The sequence below is a fragment of the Macrosteles quadrilineatus genome, unplaced genomic scaffold (genome assembly GCF_028750875.1).
Source record: "Macrosteles quadrilineatus isolate MER2022 unplaced genomic scaffold, UCM_ALF_1.0 Scaffold_9__3_contigs__length_116548681, whole genome shotgun sequence".
NCBI classification, from domain to species: domain Eukaryota; kingdom Metazoa; phylum Arthropoda; class Insecta; order Hemiptera; family Cicadellidae; genus Macrosteles; species Macrosteles quadrilineatus.
In genome coordinates, this window is record NW_026542602.1 from 72,936,427 (window position 1) to 72,960,469 (window position 24,043).

General features: G+C 34.4%; 1 protein-coding gene across 3 annotated transcripts in view; it reads left to right on the plus strand.

The window, feature by feature from the left end:
* Window positions 1-16,496, plus strand: part of LOC129002100 (UDP-glycosyltransferase UGT5-like) — a 31,716-nt gene extending 15,220 nt beyond the window's left edge. Inside the window, exons 1-5 of one of the 3 annotated variants that reach the window (XM_054429656.1) lie at window positions 7,739-8,692; window positions 8,991-9,215; window positions 13,945-14,170; window positions 14,476-14,695; window positions 15,506-16,496. In XM_054429656.1, the coding sequence (XP_054285631.1) occupies window positions 8,108-8,692; window positions 8,991-9,215; window positions 13,945-14,170; window positions 14,476-14,695; window positions 15,506-15,788 (1,539 nt within the window). In that variant the 5' untranslated portion in view covers window positions 7,739-8,107 and the 3' untranslated portion in view covers window positions 15,789-16,496. Of the gene's footprint in view, window positions 1-7,738; window positions 8,693-8,990; window positions 9,216-11,004; window positions 11,932-13,944; window positions 14,171-14,475; window positions 14,696-15,505 lie in introns of those variants that run through there. The other 2 variants (XM_054429655.1, XM_054429654.1) reach the window with 2 other exon arrangements.
* The last annotated feature ends 7,547 nt before the right edge of the window (window positions 16,497-24,043 follow it).

Consider the following 24,043-nt stretch of genomic DNA (forward strand, 5'->3'; position numbering starts at 1 on the left):
ATGGGTTTCTGCTAAAATCCCCATTAAAAATTTTAAATAAAAAATTAATAAAGCACTTGGAGATACCGTAGATTAGTACCTACCTACCAAATTTCAAAATCGGACTGCAGGTGTGGTCTGCAGCTCTGTTACATTCAGACTTGCACACGCGCGCGGACGGACATCATTTTGAAACTTTTTGAGTTCAGGTGGGTCCAAAACGGATATATCTAATCAAAACTCAAATAAATAAAAAAATAAAAAAAAAACTAAAACAATACTTTCTCCATATACATACATAGATAGGATTAAAGTGAAACATTTCAAATAATAGACCCTAATAACTTGATCCTAGTATGTCTTATGGTATTGTTATTTCAATTCTCATGACAATTAGAGTGTCCAATCGAAATCGATAACCACTTACCATTCATGTATACTGTCTTTAGAGTAAACAGTATAATTGTAAATATATTTATTACAAGTGTTATTTAACGTGTTTTCGTCCTTTCAGGTAGGCCTAATTTAATAACAAGTACGATGCTGATCAAAAATAATAAAAAAGGAACAATAAAGATTTCTTAGAAAACATATACAACCATAAACTATTTATGCAAAATACAATAACATTCCTTTGATTGAACCACCATTTTGGGTAATCAAGACCTAAATGAATTACTTTAAATAAATAAATCAATGAGACCAAACTGCAAATTTCGACTTAATATTTCATATTGTTTATAAATATTTGATTAAATTCCCGTACGATCACCCAAATTTGATACGATAATTATATTTTAAACTATCCAAGGACCGATTTGTAGTTAACTTTAATAACCCTTGTTACTTCTATTCCCCTTAAATGTAACACATAGTGTAACCATCGATGTAGTGTAACACACATATTTTTTCAAAAGTAATTGTAACACATAATGTGTGTATAAGTAAACTGTTTCATAAGATGAATTGTTGTATTTCTTATACGAGACCAAGTAGGTTCATACCTATAACTAAAATGGGAACTTAAGAGAATGTTTCAGAATTGCTTTATTCTCTAGTAGGCCTACTCCAATAATTATGCTTACTAAACAAGTGTATTAAGCTTTGTTTCCTTCATAGACAAATTTAACGGACACAAACCAAACCACACGAAATAAACTTTAAAAAATTAAAATTTAAGTTATTATAAAATGATTTGTTGGATATTCAAGCGGGTTTAGAAATTCAAAAATACAGATAAAGACCTACGTGAGTCTTGTTTAGAAGATTCTCCTTTTGTCGACCCATTTGTGATGCTATCTCACACTTTCGCCAATTAGCAAGTTTTAACTACAGTACTATGTAAAGTTAAAAAACCTACTATTGTGAAATATGACCTAGTTAGGTAATGACTTGGCTTATAATATTTAAAAAGTTGTTAAGCTAAGTTAACTAATTTGTACCTTCACTTCCTTGTGGGCTAGGAGACTCGCAAGACAAATTTTAGCTATGTATTATACACCGATCTTGCACAATTTAAAGCTAATCAATTGGTTATGAAAAAGCTGAAGAACTTATTTAAAAAAATAGTACTAAATAGTACTAATTACAAAAAGCTTCTAGACTGCAATAAAGTTGATTCAATTATTCCAAACATTTATTGGACTGAATAAAAGTTACCGTAAGTTCTACAAACTTTTAAAAACGCGCTCAACTGTAATATTCTAAAGACATAACTGAGCATTCTTACTGTAGCTTTTTTCGTCAATAATAAATGGCGTAACACTGTAATCTCTATGACTACTTGTAAGGCTATCTATTTAAAATAAAAATAATGCTCTAAACCTCACTATGATATTACAGGTTGTCATACATAAACAATGCCACAGTAAATATGCGAATATTTCAGTTTTTACCATTTAAAGCCAGTGTTACCATATTGTTTTCACGCATACATTCTAACAGTAACGAGCTCCCTTTGAGTTTTTAAAGTTAAGAATTCATAGGTAAAAATATAATGCGGGAAAGTAAAAAGAGGGCGGCAAAGTGAAAAGGTGTACGAATCAACGTTTTTGCGAGTTATAATCAGTGCATGAATAATCAGTCAAATGATAGGTAAAGAATATTTACATGTCTTTGTAGACTTCACGTATTATTATTATGTGTAATTATTGTGTGATTTTAAAGATTGTTATGTTTTTTTTATGTATGCTGACCAGTAAAGTGGGTAAGTAAGAAAGTATATCACCTCTCTTATCTTAATCTGTTAATCTTATAGTGTTAAGGCTCAAAAGCAACGAAAATAAATTTCGACCGGGTTTTTGACCGTTTTCCGAACCAATGCTAAGTAATTTGTACCTCGCATTTTCATTATCTTACCGAGTTGTATTAAAGTAACCATAATAATTTTATAGGTAAAGTCGATTGTTTATGTCTCATATTAGTTTTTAGTGTTCTGATTGGATGTACGTCTGTTACATCATTGTTTTAAATTATTATTATTGGATCTTTTAGGCCTAAATTAATAGGCTATGCACTGTAGTGGAGCATTGAGACTTCTTATCCTAACTATGTATTGATGACAACTATACAAAAAGTACATTTTGTAAATTCTTGGTTCTTGGTTCTAATGAGGTGGAATTGGGGTGGTAAATTTCCAATAGCTTATAAAGGTCTTATATGAAATTTATGGGTTTACAGTTAATTATTATAATCACTTAACAATGATTGTAAGCAAATAATCCAAAAACTTACAGTACAAAATAATGTAACGATACAGGAAAACAGTAGATTTCTGACTACTCATTGTCTGGTCGTCTTGTAACAATAAATTGCAAAACGAAATATTTGTTAATCTAAATAATATTTTACGCTGTCAACGACCTGCTCATGTCGTGTTGTCAGTGAAAAACATTTACAAAAGCATGAATACGTACAATTTTGTCATTGCAATTTCATCTTTGGTCGAGCTGTTTCTTATTTAGTATATACGATCTAATCAGTATTTTTTTTTTCATTTGTCCAGTAAAGTAGCTGATGAATTATAAAAGAATTTATGAGCGGTTACGATATTTTAGATACCACAATAAAATTCCTAATGATGCACACAAAGATTATATACAACTTTTATCACATAGATTATTACAATAACAACTATACTCATAACGAATTATCAAAAGAATGTAGACAAAGAAGTAACGAAATGCTTACTTAATGACAAAGAACAATAGTAACGAGATGGTACAGTATTGTCGTATTATAGACCCAACTAAATGTAAAGACAGATGTAATGTTTCGCCTTCAATAAGTGAAAACCTACGCAGTACTGGTTGGTGTGCGCGTTGCAAGAAACCATGTGAAGGCGTAAATAGCGAAACATAATTATAGTTCCGTTGTTGAAAACTCTTACAAGTTTACAACAGTAAGTAAATTTGTGTAGGAAACAAACAAAAAAATACCTTTATAACAAAGATTAGTACATAATTATTTACTGTATGGTCAAAGCCATAGAAGCACCCAACAACCCAATTAAATATATACGTATATATTTAGGAGTCTAATAAACAATTACCATATTATTTATTAATTATTATTTTTTTTTTAATTTTTTTTTATTTTTTATTATTATTTATTTTATTATTTATTTTATTATTTATTACATTTAAGCTGATTATCAAATCATTATATCTATCTATCTATCTATACATATATAGCTGTTTTTTGTTAACGCAACTCCTCCCTTATTTGTAGACCAATTTCAACGTTTAAGGTGTCAAAAGATTCGTCTGAATATGTAGTTTTGCAATAAGGTTTTATAATTTTGAAATTCCTACTCTTGAGGGCGTGAGACCCTCTCAAAGGTCGGGGTTTCCCCATAAGAAATACACAGAACAAATTTAATAACAAAAAACAGCTGTTTTTAAGACCAAGTAAAACAGTTAATCAGTTTTGTTTGGAAGAACAGAAAATTCCTCAAGTTCAAAGATGAAATGTTGAAATAGGAGGAGGAGACATTTAATACAGTAATTAACATCTTATGCGTATAATGAGAGTAGAAAAAGAGAGGTCTGGTCTAACAGATACCCATCCAGATACACATTCACTTTGGTGATATATTGCTTGGTTGATATATTTGGTGATAATATTAGCCAGTTCTGCTATGCAACTTACTTTGGAAGTGAAAAAATATACGAACCACATAGTGTTGTCACGGTTCTCCAACCTATTTCGACAAATGAATCCATACTTTCAAAAATTTGGGACAGGTATTAAGAGAAACTCCACTGAACAACGTGAGAACGTTCTGATGCGGGACATATACTGTCACTGACAGAAAACACGTTAATATACGTTAACCAACTTTCAATGGTGTTGCTGCTTTAGCCTATTTAAAGCAGATTATGGCTGTCCAGTTAGTAACCCAGAGTTTGTGGGTAAAAAATAGAGCACATGAAATGGTTGATATCACCCCACTTATCTGGATTGTCTACGGAGAAATTGTTTTGATTTATGGGGATGTCTCAAATCGAAGAAATAAAATGACCCAACTTAAATTACTTAACCCAGGTTATCAGTAAGTGAGACAGTGTTCTTCAACTCTCAATGCTGGAAAAACTTTGTTGCAACATGCGGCTCATTTGAGCCGCACGGGTTCCCTAGTAAGCTATGAATGCGGGACCTAAACTAAATAAAAACAATTGAATATTGTCTTATGAGTAAAAACCTAATTAATTGGTTACAGTATTTCCACAGTTTTGACAAACGAAGAATATGTGTTGACTTGGTCAATTAATCCTTTTAAACGTGCATTTTAATTATATTTATTTTCTCTAAATTCAGTGCATTTGGTCAATTAAAATATACGGTTAACTATAGGCCTATATTTGTTTTTCTCCTGTTTCAACGTTAAGTATATGTTACACTCAAACTCCGAATTCGGACTTTACCCACTTCACGATGCGGAAAGTGTGAAATTTACCCACGTCGCGGAGTGAGCGTTTTAGTCGGACATTGGCCGAAGCACGCGTTGTGATTTACTGATTTACTCAAATGCCGAAGTCGAAACGTTCTTCGGTGATTGAGCAAATCCAAAATACCCACAAGGTGATGCGAGCAAAAGTGATTGCCCATGTCGGGTTGTGGGCATTTCTAGTATTATTGAGCGTAACATATGTACTCTGAGAGGCCCATCGATGTCCTTCAGCCGCCATTTTTGAAACATGGCCATTATTTTCAAATGTAAAGGTGGGGTTGTGACCGATCTTTTCAAACCATTTTTTTACGCTGGATACGATGCTGCAATCTGTTTTTCAAAATCTTAATCCGTTAAAAAGTTATTAGAAATATTCAAAAACAAGTTTTGTACACATTTTTATATGACGTTAAGACTACTGATATATAGTTTATATAGATAGTTAAGACTTTTAACAAATTATCAATTTTCGGCCATTAAGATGTATGCAAAAATTAGTTTCAAAAACTCCTAATAACTTTTTAACGGATTAATATTTTGAACAACAGATTGCAGCTTTGTATTCAGCGTAAAAATTTAGTTTGAAAAGATGGGCCACAACCCTACCTTTACATTTGAAATTTTTTTGTATCCAATATGGCGGATCCAAGATGGCAGCCAAAAATGTATACCCAGTCAAAATGAAGTACTTACTATTCTACAATGATCTGACGTGGTCTGGAGTTGATATCTTAAAAAATGTAGAAAAAAGTAAGGGGAAACTCATTTAAAACTCGCCCTGTATACTCACCCTACTCTACTAGGGAGTTATTACATCGATGGAGAGGCCTTGTTAGGAAGTCTTACAGCAAGTCTTTGCCGTTTAATGGATTCGTCGTGAGAAACCACTAGATAAAAGGACTGCATTTCTATTGTACATGACTACGGAAGATTGTCACTGTTATTACCGAGTTTGTTAACTTTGGTTCCCAGGTACAGAGAATAGTTATTTGTGCAACTAGTGAGAAAAGTGAGCAATTGACTCACTCGAGAGATATCCTTACTCACGAGCCGTAGGCGAGTGAGGAATGGTTTCTCGAGTGAGGCAATTGTACTTTGAACTCGAGTTGCACATTATATTTTTCCTACAGTTACCATAAAATAAATAAATTGGTGAAGAAACATAACCTATTTTTACACAGAAGTGAACTTTTAATATAACATTTAATGTGAAGTGACGAATACAACAGTACAACAGCTGACCAGCTGATTTACAGCCAGTGCTGCCAACGTATTTCGCGCGCATACGACGTTGCCTGCATGTTACGCGTACACTATTTCGTGCCTTCACGTTGCAAATCTGGAGTGAGACAAAGTAATTAGAGTGAGACAATGTTAACATTGTCTCACTGATGAGCGAATTGGCCACTTTGCTTTCTCAAATCAGTGAGAGAACATGCACATTGTTAGGTAACTGTAGGAAAAAGAATACACTGTAGTTGTTCTTGTATTGGCAACAATAAATACAGTTTTTACTCTAATATCCCTCTTAAGCTATGGCTTTCCTAAACGTTCATCAAATGTACCATCACTATTTAGTTTATGAAGGTTAATTTTATTTACTGTCATCAGCAACATTGACTTCCTTAACTCTATAGTCAAAGCTGAAAACTGCTAAACTGTGCTAGAAGATCGTTTTCACTGCACAGCATTGGTGCAACAGCTGATAACCAAACATATGCTCAGATCAGCTGTTTACACTGCATTGTCATTGACCTGTTATGTTGAATCATCAAGTCGTGGAACAAGTAGTCATTTATTGCTGTCACTGACCTTTGCCTGTTTACGTTAAAGCCAAAAATGTATCGCTATTGAAGATGCATTGATTTTCATTGGATTTTTCCTTTTATTATTCTGTGTACTTTAAATTATTCTTTCTCTAATAGTGAATGTGGTGTTGAGAAGCAAATCATCTTGTTACAGTCCCTAAGTGGGTCTTTACGTCTAATATCAGTGGATCTATCCCATCTTTGTTTATGTAAAACTTGAACTCTATTTAAGGTCAATTTTTGCAGTAAAATATTCTGTAAATAGATTGGGTTTCATTAAATTCGTAGTAAAATTTCTCATATTATCATTATAGTAGGCCTAATTTTAGATGTTTTTTTTTTACAAAAATAGTCGAATAAGCACGTTTTCTAATTATTTGTTAAAATTTCTCTCCAAACGATGAGATTATTTTAATAATGGCGAAATCTATAATATTATATGTATACATCCCTAATTTCATAATAATAATTACATTTGATGTTGTTAATTGAACTGATAGAACTGATTTATCATTTACATTAATATAACACCTCATTACCACTCATTACTACTGTATAGTTATACCGAGTCGATCAAAAAATAAAGCCTTACCCCCCCCCCCTGTGAAACACTTATCAAATTCATCTGGCCAAATAATCTTAACGAGAATACATTGATGAAAAGTATGCCTGTTATTAGTATTACTGTAATGAAATACTTTTATCATAAATCAATTACGCTGACGCGTTGAAGTTCATGTAAACAAAGCTCAATTGAAATGATTGCAAACATCAAAATGGAGACGCCAGTCCCCGGTGTTTAATCTGCGTTTCCCAATGGAGAAGATAAACATTATCAGCAAGTCATTGTTGAGCCAACTTTCAGCCACTCGCACTACAAGCCACTGGCTGGCAGCCACTTCCGCGTTACAAGCCACTGGCTGGTAGCCACTTCACAAGTGCAGGCTAATAATACCCGACTCAACTGATGTATCTAGGACGGTGTAATCTCTAACCTTGCCGCTCAACGTCATCATTATTGAGTGCTGCGTGTTGTCAGTCTGTCAGTTGACGTCGCGCCTTTGGTCGTTGTCGTACTCTGTTCAACTCTTTGTGTCCAGTGTTTTTTAGGTGTCTCGTAAAAATAATTTTGTCTCATTTGAAAACTATCTTTCTATTGTTAGAAATAGTATATGCGAAATACCATTTTGTAGTGTTGCACAATGTGCTAGCTATCAAATTGTAAAGTTCTCCAGTTAGTTATTTTGTATCGATGTAGTTAATAGGCAGACTTTTGAAATCCAGGAAATTGTGCTCATTCTTGAAGATTGCGAAATAGGCCTACTTGCATCACACCCACTGTAAGGGATCCCCCACTCTACTTTCCACAATGAAGACCCAAGGTGTGTTATTTCTTCTGATACTCCCCAGCTGCCGCTGTGCCCGCATCCTCGGGGTGTTCCCCATCTTCTCCCGCAGCCACTTCAACGTCTTCGAGCCCCTGTTGGTGGAGCTGGTGTCCAGGGGACATAACATCACCCTGGTCAGTGCCTACCCTCTCAGTGGACCCGGGGAGTACCAACACATAGACATCCAACAAGCCAAGGAGAAATTCAACGGCAGTTGGAGTCTAGACTCCTTCCCGCACATACCTGTATCCTTCTACAATGTGCTCAGGACGATCAAAACCCAAATAAAAGACAATGAAAACATATTCTTGCTTGATAGTGTCAAAAAACTGCAAACATCTGGAGAGAAGTTTGATTTGGTTATAGTTGAAGAGTTTACCAGTGATGTGTTTTTCGGGTTCGCTCACATTTTCAACGCTCCCTTAGTGACTTTCAGTTCCTGTCCCCCCATGCCTTGGGCGATGGATAGGTACGGGAGTCCTGGAAGTATTACCTTCTCTCCTAACCTGTTCAGTGCCTTCACCCAGGACATGGGGTTCCTGGAGAGGACAGTGAATGTCCTGCAGGTAGTGCTTTGTGAATATCTTCCATTTCCACACTCTTTTATAATGCATAGGTTCCCCTATATTGAGAACTCATTAACTTACATTCGCTTGTTTCAAGAGTATTCATAGCTCTAGCAAATTTCTAAATTTCTGAAAAGATCATTTCTCTCTCATAATAAAAATAAAATCTGTTCTTGCATTTTCTTACTCCCAATCAACATTTGAATATCACTAGAAGAACAATACATCTTTCTCAAATTTTACAGGATGTATCAGGGTTTCTTAGCTATCGAAGATATTTATTCTGCACTACTTTCAGGTTTCACTTGCAAAACTTTACCATAAACTAGTCTTACAAAGAATATCACAAACTATGGCTGTGAAGTATTTCGGACCAGATTTCCCTCCTTTGGATGAGATCGTGAGGAGTTGTAGTTTGTTTCTCGTCAATTCTCACCCCACGTTCTACGCCCCCAAGCCTTTACCTCCGCAAGTTGTTCAAGTTGGAGGAATACACGTCAGAACTCCTAAACCTTTAAACCAGGTGACTATTGTTTTGTACGTACACTAAACGTGTAAGGGTTAATATGACTCGTCTTTAAATTATTTGTATGAGTCATGTTAATTATATGTTAACAACTGATCTGACATGGCGTTCGGTTATCAGGTGCTGCAACAATTAAATACTGTAAAGCAGTGAGCACGGTCGCCTAGCACAGTTTAGCATAGTTTACAGTTTAGGAAGTCAATGTTGTTGATGACAGTAAATAATATTTACATTATACTACACAGAAACAGGTGCTTTTTCATCCGTATTGATAGGATGGAAAGTTGCCCTTTGGCTTGACTAACGCTCAAAATTATTTTTATATATCAAGCACTCAGAGTAAAATTTTGATTTTTGTGTTAAAGAATATTTTGGAAATTTAGATATTAAAGTTGAAAAAAATACTCTCTCTGTTTTTAGCGAATTTCCTTATAGGGAAGTAGCTATTACCGTAGGTCTCACATGGTAAGACCTAATTTAATAGATTAATTGGAAATCAATCCAGTCAAATGGAAATTCGGTTGGTCGACAGGTTTGCTGCAGCGGGGGTATTTATAGATAGCTTTAATAATAAAGAGCTTTTTCATAAGCATTTAGCAACATTGTCCGGTACAATACATGTTTACGATCTGCTTTCAAATTTAATGTATATACATTTTGGATAAAAATAGAATTATCCCCGCGAGCTATAAACACAACTATACTCTCTTAACAATAATATTAACTATGGTTTGTATAATGTAGTATAATTGTATACAGTCGACACACCATGAATGAAAGTGGGTCTAAGGTTATCTGAATAAGCTAGGGTTCAGCGCTTGATAATTTTATTCAGATCGTATCTGTATTTAGTGTTATTGGAGAGTCAACTTACAAGCAAAACTGTTTTGTATCTTCCAAATTTAGAATATTACAGTTTTAAATTAAACAGCGAATTTCGAATAATTTGTGAAAATAGTTTATTGTGAAATAATATTCATATTTCATTATTTCCCTATTCAGTTTCATATTCAGGTCTCTATTTATCCTCTTCAGCACGCAATGAAAAATTAAGGTTTGTTTACAATTTTCTTGCAAAAAGTTAGGGAAGTACTTTGAATCTCGTCTCGATCAGCAGAGAAGGTTTTCGCTCTATTTAGTTTTGCCACTTGTTATTTATGTAACTAGTGAGCGAAGTGGCACTTTGCTGCACATATGTGATATGTTTACGCAGGAGGAGTGTGGAAAGTTTCTCGAGTGCATTAAAGGCACTTTGCGCTCGTGTTACAAAGAATATTTTTCCTACAGTTACTATAAAGTATAGCAATAATCAGTCTTTCAAACACTGAACAACAAGTTTTAGATTAGGTTTAATCCACCCGTAGAACGAAATGGGAAGCACTGCACCAGCTGAACGTAGTCGTAGTATATTTTAGTGTTGCCGACCTATTTTCAAGCGTATACGTATTTCTTGCCTAAAAAAAGCATAATGTTTTTTGTTGTTGTTTGGTTGGAATACTGGAGTGCGGCTAGATAAAAATGAGAGCGGCAAAAGTAAGTAAATGCAGCAATTAGCTACTTTGCGTGCTATAAGCAGTACCCCCCACAAGAAAGCCCGCTTTGTCAGGTAACTGTATGAAAAAGTAATTTAGCGACGTACACTTATTTAAGAATGAACAGATCATTTCCGCGGATGAATCGAACTTATGTAAGATCATTGATAGCTATATATCGGCGACAAACCAGTTACCAGCTGATTCTTCTCAGTATCCCCTCTCCGCATCATTTCATTTGACCCCCACCAACTCTTCTTCTTCACTGCAGCCAGCCAGCAGTTCCTCTCAAGGCCCCACATTGCTACAATTGCACACACAAGTGCTAATACCGGTTCAGTGAGTGAGTGAGTTACGTCATGGGTGGTTGGGTTAGGTCAGTGCTTGTTATATCCGCTCTAGTGTATACCGCGTACGCCTCAGACGTTTTAGTAGTAACCCCTACCTTGTCTAAAAGTCATTTTGCTCCGTTCGGTGCGCTCATAGACGAACTTTTGAATAGAGGTCATCGTGTAACACTGATAACCACATTTCCTCGCGAAAAGCCCGTGCAAAACCTGACAGAAATCAGCGTCGCGTCCGTCAGAAAAGTTATAGTGGACAGTTTCGAGTTTTCGTCGTTCTCAAAAATACCAGAAACCTTCTGGGATGTTGCTGGCAAGTTCACGACGTACATAGAAGACACGACTAAGGTGCTGAATGTACCTGAAGTGAGGAATCTCATCGCGTCCAACTCCACTTTTGACCTAATAATCTACGAGATGTTTATAGACGACTTGTTTCTCGGGTTTGCACACAAGTTTAAAGCCCCCGTGATCGCTATTGGCTCCTGCTACATGTTTCCGTATGTCCCAGATAGATTCGCTATCCCGGCAAATCCCGCTAGTTTCCCGGGATTCTACAGTTGGTACTCTGACAAGATGCATTTTATCCAGAGACTTCACAATGTGGTGCTGGATCTGGGCGGGAAGGCGTTGTATCGGTTTTCCCTTGAACCCCTGATGACAAAGATTGCCAGAGAACATTTCGGAAGTGACATGCCGCCTGTTGGAGAGATGATCAAAACCACCAGTTTGTACTTTATCAACACACATTCCAGCATGTTTGCACCACATCCCTACCCTCCTCAGGTGGTCGATATTAGTGGCATACATCTGAAACCTGCGAAGCCTCTTTCTCAGGTAGTACAGTTTTAATTGAGGATTGTTTAACATATAATATGTTTTTGTGTAACAAAACTAATTTCGGCATCCATGAATTTTGACATATCGTTTTGTAAATATTTTCTGTGAGGTAAATGAACATTACTTTCTTTCGCCCATATTTCAACGTTATGCTCCATCAATAAAAATAATACATATTATTTGTATTCGCCAGATACAACATTTTCACAGTGTTAACTCTTTGACTCCCGCTCTTGAAAGAGATTGAAATGTCGTGTTGATGAGTGGTTACTTGGTTACTTGGCCCAGGTACGAGGCTGAGCTTACCATCACAGCTGATTACAGACACCAGAAGCTCGCTCTATTGTTTAAATTTCTTACTTTATTCTAAAATTTAATATTTTTGTTCGTAATTTATTTTTTTGTAATTCTAACTATTATTATTGTAATTTCATATCACTCATATTGTATTAATAACCTTCCTCCTTCATTTAGCTCCTTTCTTTTCTAATTTAGCTAACAGTAAAATTATGGAGTCAAACTCATTCGATGCACAGGCTCGCTGCCCATGTCGGCTGGTTCCATAAATCTTAGTACAAATAGATTTTATGTTTTAGCTGTCTATTTTCTATTTATATCACGTTTATGTATTTTTCATCATTATAAGCTAGTACATTTTTTTTATGCGGTTGGAATGAAGATTTATTCATACTTCATTAAAATCCCACATTCTTCATGAACTCATCTGCTTATAAGATATATGGTTTTGCATATCTTAATGCATCATAGAGTGAATTTCCATTTTGAATAATTTTTCCTTTTTACTTGACTTGTCAGAATTAATACACTCATGATACTCATGTATATGGTGGTTGCCATTGAAATAAATAAATAGATATGACCTTGTCTCGAACTTTATTTATTTTGGGTTATTGATTACGTTTTCAATACGACAATAGTGAGATTGGATGAGTGGTTTGAAATTATTTTGGTTTATGTTAAAAAGAAAAGTACAGCAGTGGGCGAGTTTTAAAAAGCAAATCTTTTGCAAAATGAACACTTTTTAGGTAACTGTAAGAAATAGTATAACAAGCCAAAAGTATGGGATGTAGGTGTTGTGATGGGGAGCACGGAGTTTTGTGTGAGTATATGGTTGACACCCGCCCAGGTGTATATGCAGGTGTGTGTACGGTACTTTGCGTCAGCCTACCAGAAACAAATTAATATACAAAGTAAAACACAACCTATATGTACTATTACAACATGATGCATGATAATATACTCAATTTGCGTATAACATTTAAACATATTTTAAACTTTCTTTTGGATTTTAACCTTTCCAATATTTATTGTGAAAATATAATGCACCTGTCTTAGAGCATACTGAAGAAGCGTATGCTTTTTGAAAACGCAGAGGATACGCGACCGGTAACCGGACGTGGATTAGGCGTCCGGCAGTTACTGTCATAACCTAACCTAACCAACCAAACTTGCTGATAGTGAAAAAAATCAAATGAAGGTTCAATTCTCTTCATAACATAAAATTATAAATGCCGAAAATTCTAACAAAAGATGTACAGTTAAGAAGAAATTACATTCAAAGCAAAATCTGTGACAAAAAGTTAAAGATACCGACGGGTTTCGAACCGGGGACCTATCGCATTTCAGCCGAGCACTCTATCCACTACACCACGAACACTGATGGCTGAACATCGTATCATTGTGGTAATGGCGTTCCGGGACCCCCTACCGGACGCCTAATCCACGTCTGGTTACCGGACGCCTAATCCACGTCTGGTTACCGGACGCCTAATCCACGTCTGGTTACCGGACGCGTATCCTCTGTGTTTTGAAAAAAGAATGAAATCTACAGAACCCCAGCTGATTTCAATGAGATATTTAATGAAAAATACTGTTTTTTTCTCTGCAAAGAGTACAGCAACCTGCTCACTGTGTAGCCTAGCAAAAACATATTTCATATTCATAGTCACAAAATCATTGTTTGCGTACCTTAATCATCGGTTGTTCCAGGAGCTGGACTCGTGGCTGAAAGAGAGTCCCGCTGGAGTGATCTACTTCTCCTTCGGGTCCATGCTGCGAGGAGCCACTCTCCCGTCAGACAAGGTGCGCGCGTTCCTGGAGGCGTTCCGCGGCTATAGCATCTACCGTGTACTGTGGAAGTGGGAGGACGACACCATGGACAACATCCCCTATAACGTCAAGATCATGAAGTGGCTCCCTCAGAGAGATGTGTTAGGTTGGTTCACAGGTGTTTCAGTTTTAGTTAGTGTAGTTTTTATCGATATGTTCAATGTTTCAATGCTCAAGAAATCAGTACTGTATTTTGAGTTTTCCTATTAGGTGACACATACTAAACATTTATAGCTATCTCACCTTCTTCCATTATGAGATATATATATCGTTAAGCTAGTAATTGTTTATTTGTATTCCGGTACACCCTCCTCCAAAAATGATACAAGAATAACATGGAAAAATTAAAAGAAATAAAATTACGAACATTTAAATAAGCACATTAAAACATTTGACTGCATGTTGTGACAGCTCATCCTGCTGTGAAGTTGTTTATTTCCCACGGAGGTCTTCTGGGCACAACAGAAGCTGTGGTCAGTGGGGTGCCAATCCTCGGCATCCCCATGTACGGAGACCAACCCAACAACGTGGCGGCTCTGGTAGACAAGGGAGTCGCGATCCACATAGACTACAACAACATCACCGCCTCATCCATCAAATGGGCTCTAGGGCAGCTGTTGACGGACACTGGGTGAGTGGAACATTTTGTATGGCTGTTGACTTACTGTTGAAATCGGGTCATCATGTGCTACCTTCAGTTGAAGAAGGGAAGTTGCGTAGTTATATATTTAATCATAGTGCATTTTTATTTGAGGTGTGATGCATTTTAATATTTTAAAAATAATTGTCGCAATGAACTCAATATTTGCATGTATCTGAATCGTCTCTTAGTACAACAATAAATGAACTAAAATAATACAACTGTAGTAACCGCTCTTATTGTATGCGCTGTAGGTCTGCCCATCTTCACCACTAGATACGTGATATTAGTTAACTGGCTTGACTATGAAATTTCATTTCGAAAAAATGGTTCATCATAGTTAATTTGAAATGTCGGTCAACTGGATTGTCGACCAAGAGGCATGTCTACCAAGTGGTATGTCGGCAAAGTGGCATGTCGACCAAGTGACATGTCGACCAAGTGACATGTCGACCAAGTGACATGTCTACCAAGTGGCATGTCTACGAAGTGGCTTTTCGACAAAGTGACATGTCGACCAAGTGACATGTCGACCAGTGACATGTCGATAAATTTGTTGCTATGCCAGAATTCTATATAGCAGACGTTCTATATGCTGTTGTATAGAAAACTAATGCACATCACTTCTCAAATTCATATACCATGCAAAACCGCTATTTATCACTAATGTTGGGATTGCATATATATTTCTTCTACCTCAACCTAACCAGGTGCTGCAGTAGAAACGCCTTGATTCTATACAAGTTTATCGAAATTTCCAGTGACGTTCCTTCAACTACTAACCAACAATTCTTTATACAGCTACACCGAGAATGCCAAGGCCCTCTCCCAGAGGTTCCAGGACCGTCCCATGAGTCCGCTGGACACAGCTGTGTTCTGGACGGAGTACGTGATACGTCACAAAGGAGCTCCTCACCTCCGCAGTGCAGCTGTGGATCTCACCTGGTACCAGTACTACTTGCTGGACGTCACCGCCTTCTGTATCATCACAGTACTGGCTGTCTTAGCTGCCGCCTACTACGCCGTCAAGTCTTTCATTAGATGTATAGGATTTTCACAATCTGTAAAAGTTAAAGCTGCTTAATATTAGTCGTTACTAGTAATTGTTTTTTTGAATTTGAGGAGCCGGAACCTAGAGGTGATACCTCTTCTTTCTATCCTCCACCATTCCTTTTAACACGTTGTCTATCAGCTGACATACTACAAAAATCTCGTCTGCTTGAGGGGCTTTGTGAGACCTGGTAGTGAATGTGTTAATTATCTCGTCTCTATATAAAGTTGTGCTACATTCCTACAAAACAGTACAACTATTTATAAAGCATCAGCATTTGTTGATTATTTCTTAGAAATAGCAAATACTGATAAAAACACTTTTGATGGAAAGTGAGAGATATATAGAGGGTTAGGGACGCTATTATTTCCCCAGTTTGTCTGAAATTGAACACACAGTACTAAATACTTTTCAGTTCCCACTAGATAAGCTATTGGGTTTAGTTACCATATAAATAAAAAAAGTATATGTTTTAAATTTTAACCTGCAGATTTCATTTGTTTTAGTTTCTTTTTTATGTGCCAGTTTTCATATATATGAAGGCAGTGTATTTTAACAAATATAATTAATTGTACCTAATATTGGGTTTTTAGATTTTATACAAAACGAATGATTTTTAACATCACAAAAGATTGTTTTGTATACTTTGTTACCCCCATAGGAATCCATGTCCTTCGTGCATGTATTTAATTTAAGTGAGAAAGATCTTTCCATCCAATTTTAATAAAAAATTAGTTTTTTAAAGCATTTTATTTGTAATTTAAATACCTTGTTTCTCTAGTTTTGCTTCATTGTAAGGAGTATTAATCAGAGATCATATTGCCAAGTCCTATATTCTGCCAACTGTTTAATTTATTGAGCAATAAATATTTTTGAACTGTTTGATTAATACATTTTCTTTTGTTCGGTGAGTTTGGGCTATGTCTGAGTCTGCAATTGTGTACTAAAACAGTATTCACGGCTACTAAAATACACCTTTTTAATTAAATAAATTGAATGTAGCCTTGTCACTTTTTTGAATGGTTGATGGTGATTTTAATGCATTGTAAATAAGCTAATAAGTTGTAATATTGAAAATAAGTTGAAACTGCCATTAAAAGAAACGTTTATTCAAATAATGTGCGTATTATAGTCAAAACAGTTAAGTGTGGTACATAAGAAGTACCATGATTAAGTGAGTATGTTTATTAATTCTGTATATTACCATTTTATTCAGTTAATAATTGAACTTAGTTCTAACTGAATGCTACTCCTAGCTAATAATACAATCTATGACTCCTTTTGATTCTCAGGAACCATTGAGAATGGTATTTTCAGTACACGTTAACCTTGCCTTTTTTAATCCAAGTCTCAAGTCGTTAAAAGTCTAGGTATAAGTCTTTGGACACTTGACATGGATATGTTAAAACCACACTACTCTACTGATGCCCTACCATTTACAGTAGTATCTAAAACTAATTAAATTACAACAAGAGGTAAACCCCCCCCCCACCCCTAATTAACCCTAAACCCTAATTAACCTTAAATAACCCAAATTAATTGGTAAACGTACTGTAATATTATTATTAGTAGCAATTGAATAACCTCCTACTTAAAACCTGTGAGGTTTGTAAACATTCGTTAAAATGAAGTAGCTACAGGCAGGAGCATAACGTAGACATCAAAAACACTAATTTCAATTATTGACTATTCATAAAATGATCAATGGTTTTTTTGCAAGTTGAGGTTTCGCGCCTTCAATAAGTGAAATCAACACGCAATTCTTTAAGGAATGCGAACTGTCAAAACTGTTATGCAGGCGCGAATAATAAAACATACCACCACAGACAATATAATACCGTTGACTGTGAATCCTTAAGACTGCGTCATTTTATAATGAATAAAAATATGCACGCAACGAAATTTGAAATTATGCATTCTTAAGATGGGAGTTTAAAAATTCTATAGTGGGTGGGAAATATAAAATTCTATAGGTTGCAAATTATGATTATGTAAGAAATTATTGACACAGATAAATAGCTCATAGTTGTTTGGAAATTTACTAATCATAAGCAATGGCATTGAGTTTTGGGGGTACACATTTTAGATCAGTTATTTATATATAAAAAAACTTTGTTCGGCCATTTTACTTACAAGAGAACCCGTGCAACCCTTAGTTTTACAACGATACTCACGCCATAGTAAGCAAATTTAACCCCCCAATAGTCTTAATAGTTTACAAAGTTTTCAACATTTTATTTAAACACAATAGTTAACAACTTATTTTTCTCATATACTTGCAAATTGTTTTAAATGTTAAAATTATTGCCACTATTAGCCACTATATTATTTATTTATCCTGAAAATAAGAGAAATTAAAATAGACAGAAACAGATTGCAGTTGTCTCATCAACTTGTAATGAGTGCCACCGAGATTAATTACTTCCTTTATTGCAGTCCGCAACTTAATTTAATAGAATTTATATTTATATAGCCTACTTATTGCCAAAGCTGTAAAATGGAAGTTTTTACATTATCAAAAACTAAAATGGCCTAAGGCAAATCTAAAGATAACAAGTAAAAGTATGTGCTATCGACATGGCCTACGGCAATATTAGTTGATGTTAAAGTTTATTATTAACAGAAAGTTATTTATAAAGAGAATTTGGAGAATGTATATTGAGGAATGGTTGCTCAAGGCACGAACATTATAAAATGGAAATACACTCGCCGCAGCGAACCTACTAGGCGATTTTCCATGTGCCTGATTGGATTTACACTTAAATGTCTCCTTAAAAATATCACATTTATTCCCTATTTAAATATAATTAGTTTAACGAGTACATAGGTTTGCTGCAACAGGGAGGGGGCATTTTTATGTTAATAGTTTAGTAAGATATGAATGCATTTTCCAAATTTGAAAATCCAATTTCAAAATACGTTCATAAACAGGAAAACTACAACATACTTATTCTCCCTAAAAATAACATGGGAATTTTAAGTTTACAATTTTTTTGAATTTTCTCCGTAACCATTAGGCGCATGATAACGGTTCAGTATACTAGATAATTTGTTTTATAAGCTCTACAAAATGGTTTAGAAAGAAATTTCAAAATTCTATGTTTTTTGGTGTCAGAAATGGGAAATCCCAATTTTCACCCCATAAAACCGCGCATAAACCCCCGTTCCCATAGTCTGATCATGCTGGTTCGCGAACTCGTTCGAAAAAATGTAGGTTTACACCGTCAGCACGATAACTCGAGCAAAAATGGTCCGATTTTGGTAAAATTTTGTATAAACTTATATATGAATTTAAACGGATGGTGTTTTTGGCCTCTAGGGACCTCAAAATGAAATACCCCCGCCGCAGCAAACCTGCCGAGTAAGCGAATTTCCATTTGTCTGAATTGATTTTCAGTTAAATATATTTTAATAACATTAGGTTTAACGAGTACCTAGGTTTGCTGCTACAAGGAAACTAATAAAGTGTGTTTTTGAGTAAAATATTGATAGCTTAGTACAAAATAAATAAATTTGCCAAGTTTGATCAAAATATATTCATAAACAAGCAAACTACAACATTTGACAATATTCTCCTTAAGAATAACATGGGAATTTTAAATTTACAATTTTTTTAATTTTCTCCGTTACTAATAATCGAACAAAAATACTTTTATATACTAAATTATTTGTTTTTTTTAAGCTCTTTAAAAAGGTCTAAAGAGAAATCGGGAAAAATTTTGTGTTTTGAGGGTCAAAAGTGAGAAAAACCAATTTTTACCCCATAAAACCCCCCGTAAAGCCCCGTTCCCATGGTCCGATCGTGCTGGTTCGCGAACTCATTCAAGTTTATCCCGCTTTACACCTTTAAACCAAATTTCATCAAAATCGGACAAAAATTACTCAAGTTATCGCGTTCACGGACGTATATATATATATATATATATATATATATATATATACATATATAAAAATTTGAACGAATAGTGTTTTTGGCCTCTGGGGACATCAAAATGAAAAAGTAAATCGGTCCCGGGTCTAGGTCTTACCGTGCCACCTACGGTAATAGCTACTTCCCTATAGGAAAATTCGCTAAAATTAAACAAGTACAATAGTTCTAAATACTGTATTTGTAATATTATTTGTTGTATGTCATATGACGTATGTGGATAGATTCATTACCGTGAAGTGATAACTCAAATACCATGTTAAAGTTCACAGCAGTATACGTTGTCACCATTGACTTTATTCCATACAATTTCATTCTCTGTTTTATAAAATCAATACTACCGCTGATAAGACGTAAGCATTGTAATATTAATATGCATACAATGTAAGTAGCACGTGAGTTAAGTGATATTGAAGTTGATTTTCCATGGACACCAAACTTTCATGATAACAAATGTATATTAAAATGCAACTCCACAACAATGGAATATTTGAAAATTAACTAGGGCAGTAATGAATGTAATATCTGAAACTCTATATAACCTCTTAATTTTAACCTACTGACAGACACAAAGGGATCAGTATTTGATTTACGTGTACAGACTGTTGGAACTCAAGTCTAATGAATGTTTCTATTAATGAGTTTCACTCAAACTCATCTACGAACTTGCTCGGTCGAAATCACTTCTTGTTATTTGCCTTAATCACAGTTCCAATGTTGATTGTGGCAACATATCATGGCTTTTAATTGGAACTGAGTTTATTTTGAAAATGAATGGTTCGCGTGTATAATTTGGCAAAAACAACGTGACAATGGGAACAATGATACTCAAAATTTACTAATTAATTTATTAATTCATTCATAAATGTTACATCAAACATAAGAGTCTTAATCAATGGTAGCCATGTTGGATTTTAGTCCCATAAGAGCAATATTAAATTTGACAAAATATACCATCATTTGAAGCAGCATGCCTGTGTTATTTATAAAAATATAGTTTTTAAAATTGACAATTAGGTTTATAATAAAGAGTACTAGAAAATGAGGAAATTATATTTAAAATATTTGTTTTTGTCTTGTCTTAATAAATTATTTAATTAAAGGCTAAATTAATTATCATTAACTTATTAAGTGGAGGAAAAATGACAAAACTAAAATCCTCACTCCCTAGAGGACCACTAAACCTAAATTTTAACACCTCATTCATTATTTTATCACAACAGGATTTTTAGAAATTCTGTTACAAAGCTAACATTGTGCTCTTATGGGATTAAAATCCAATATGGCTACCACTGATGAAGACTCTTAAGATCTGGAATTGACAATGTTTAGTTGAATCAAAAATATAATAGTAGTATTTAATAAACAGTTTATAAAAATACATTTCAGTAAAATTATGATTGTCTAAAACATTACATTTATTGATGAATATCAACTACAGCTCAAGCAGAGTTCAACAAAACGTATTGAATTCACTGATTATTTTATGATACTTTTGTAAATAAGATACATCTTTGTGGGGAAAATATGAATTAATTGTGTACCAGGAGAACCAAACAACTCTTTAGCTGTAATAAAGTGAAATTCTCGGTCATCTGTGTAAGGGGTTAATCTCAGAACATCTTTAGAACAAGTTACAAACTTGGGATCGTTCCCGTGGGGTTGTACGCACTGTAGTAATCTAGAAGTTAGCATGCGTACAAGCGCCAAGTGAAAATTTAATAACACTGCGGTAAAATCCTGCCCAAACAATTCTAATTTTTTTATGAGGCCTCAAATCAGATATATATTGACATTTATATCTTCAATTGTTACCAATTTGCTATTTAATTTGTCAATAAATTTTATTATATACTTATCAATGCACAATGCCGGTATACATTTTTTTCATGACAGCTACGTAATTTTGTTATAAATGGGAATTTATAAACACTCCGCAAATATAAATGCTATTAAATTAAGCTGCAGACTGCAATAAGGGAAGGAATTAATCTTTACGGCACTCATTACAAGTTGATGAGAAAACTGCAATTCGTTTCTGTCTGTTTCCATTTTTACTTTTTTTAGGATGAAAGAATAAATATACTAACTAATGGTGACAATAATTTTAACAATGACAACTTTTAAATGTATGATGAAAAACATGTCGTGAAATTTCGTCCGCATAACTTTGTGCCTAGAGAAGTATGTATTTAATTACCTTTAATTTTCTAAAAAAAATATCCTTACCGCAATTTGTGCGCTAAAACTAGCTACCTATTTTAAGTTGGAAACAAAAATAATTGATAGAATATCCTAAAGATGATATTTTCGTTAAGAGATATACGTTGCTGACGTAGTTTTATGTCAAACTTAATACATTTTTCCTACAGTTACCTAACAATGTACATGTTCTCTCACTGATTTGAGAAAGCAAAGTGGCCAATTCGCTCATCAGTGAGACAATCTTAACATTGTCTCACTCTAATTACTTTGTCTCACTCCAGATTTGCAACGTGAAGGCACGAAATAGTGAGCGCGTAACATGCAGGCAACGTCGTATGCGCGCGAAATAGGTTGGCAGCACTGGCTGTAAATCAGCTGGTCAGCTGTTGTACTGTTGTATTTGTCATTTCACATTAAATGTTATATTAAAAGTTCACTTCTGTGTAAAAATAGGTTAAGTTTCTTCACAAATTTATTTGTTTTATGGTAACTGTAGGAAAAGTATAATGTGCAACTCGAGTTCAAAGTACAATTGCCTCACTCGAGAAAACATTCCTCACTCGCCTACGGCTCGTGAGTAAGGATTTCTCTCGAGTGAGTCAATTGCTCACTAGTTGCACAAATAACTATTTCATCACAAAAAATTTTTTTCTTAGAAATCGATAATGATGATCGAGAAATTGAAGTGTGTAGATGATTATGTATCTAAATCTCGGATGACTTATTATGTTCACCCCATGGATATTCATAAAAATTAATAAATTCATAAACGAACAAAAAACATTTAATTAAAAATTTCAAGGAAATTATTTAAGTGAATTTCTATACCTCGCATTATTTATAAATCCATAACTCAATTTGTTTTTATGGTAGACCAATACATTATGGATTTCAGTACTTTATGTATAAATATTATGTATCGTATAAGTATTCCTTACTTTTTCCTAGGATCTTAGAAATCAAGTCAAAAATAGTTTTTTCTTCAAATATATTTAAATACTAATCTTAAATGATTTAATGTGAAAATATAATAAATTGAACTCGTAATATGGTTAAAACCAATGAAAATCTAGGGTGTTCAAAGTAGTAAGTTATTAAATAAAATCAATTAACTTTGAAATCCCCTGTGATGTGCAGTGGACTAGTTTATTTGAAGCAAGTAATAATTAGTTTTCAACGGATAAAGCAAAATATTAAATGGTTCAATACTCTGTTGTACAGAAACGCTTTGTCTACAACTAATATGATTGACTATTGGATGCTGAAGTTATATTATTCAAAGCTAATATTCACTGGTCCTGAATACTTCTTATAAATATTCTGGATTACAGTTGGTCACTTGTTGACACGCTTTATACCTACACAAATTCTTGCAACATCCTTTTAGGTTATAATTATCAGTCATGAGTAAGCTGCACGCTCGTTAAGGATTTTAATGTAATTACTTAAAGGGATTGGACCTTTTATGCGCAAGCTAGAGGGGCTGAAAACTGTAAATGAACCTGGTTTGTATTGGCTACATTACAAATTATGACATAGCACACTTTTTCCACCTTGTATCATAAAATTGTTACAGTTGAAGTATTTAAAATTGACAAGTTAACCTCAATCAATTCCAGTATATCGTTTGGGCTAGGTATGTAAATATTTAAAATGAGCATTATTTGTTGAGCATAGCCGTTTTTTGTATATTATAGGTAGTATTATTGTAGTTATTTTTAATCAGTGCTTTATCAAAGTAAAGTGGTTCATATAGTATTCACATTAGTTCATATTAGTAATTGCTGTGTCTATACTTGTTTTAGGTTAAAATAAAAAAAATGCTTTCGTATGAGTTGATTTTCACAAAAGTTGAAGATAAATTATTGCTGTTGAAACATGTATGGCCTTCGTAAGTCAAATTGTTTTGCTCCAAACACACTAGTTTTATAGGTCCTTAGGAAGGATTGCAGTGGAAATTGGGTGCTAAACTCTGGTTGGTTTTCTAGGTCACTATCAGCTTGTGGCAACAACAGTACTACATAATTTCTTATTTGAATATATGATATAATTTCTTATTTGAATATATGATATAATTTCTTATTTGAATATATGATACTAGCTGTACCCGCGGGCTTTGCCCCGTTTAACTTCATAAGTATTCACATGGCTCAAT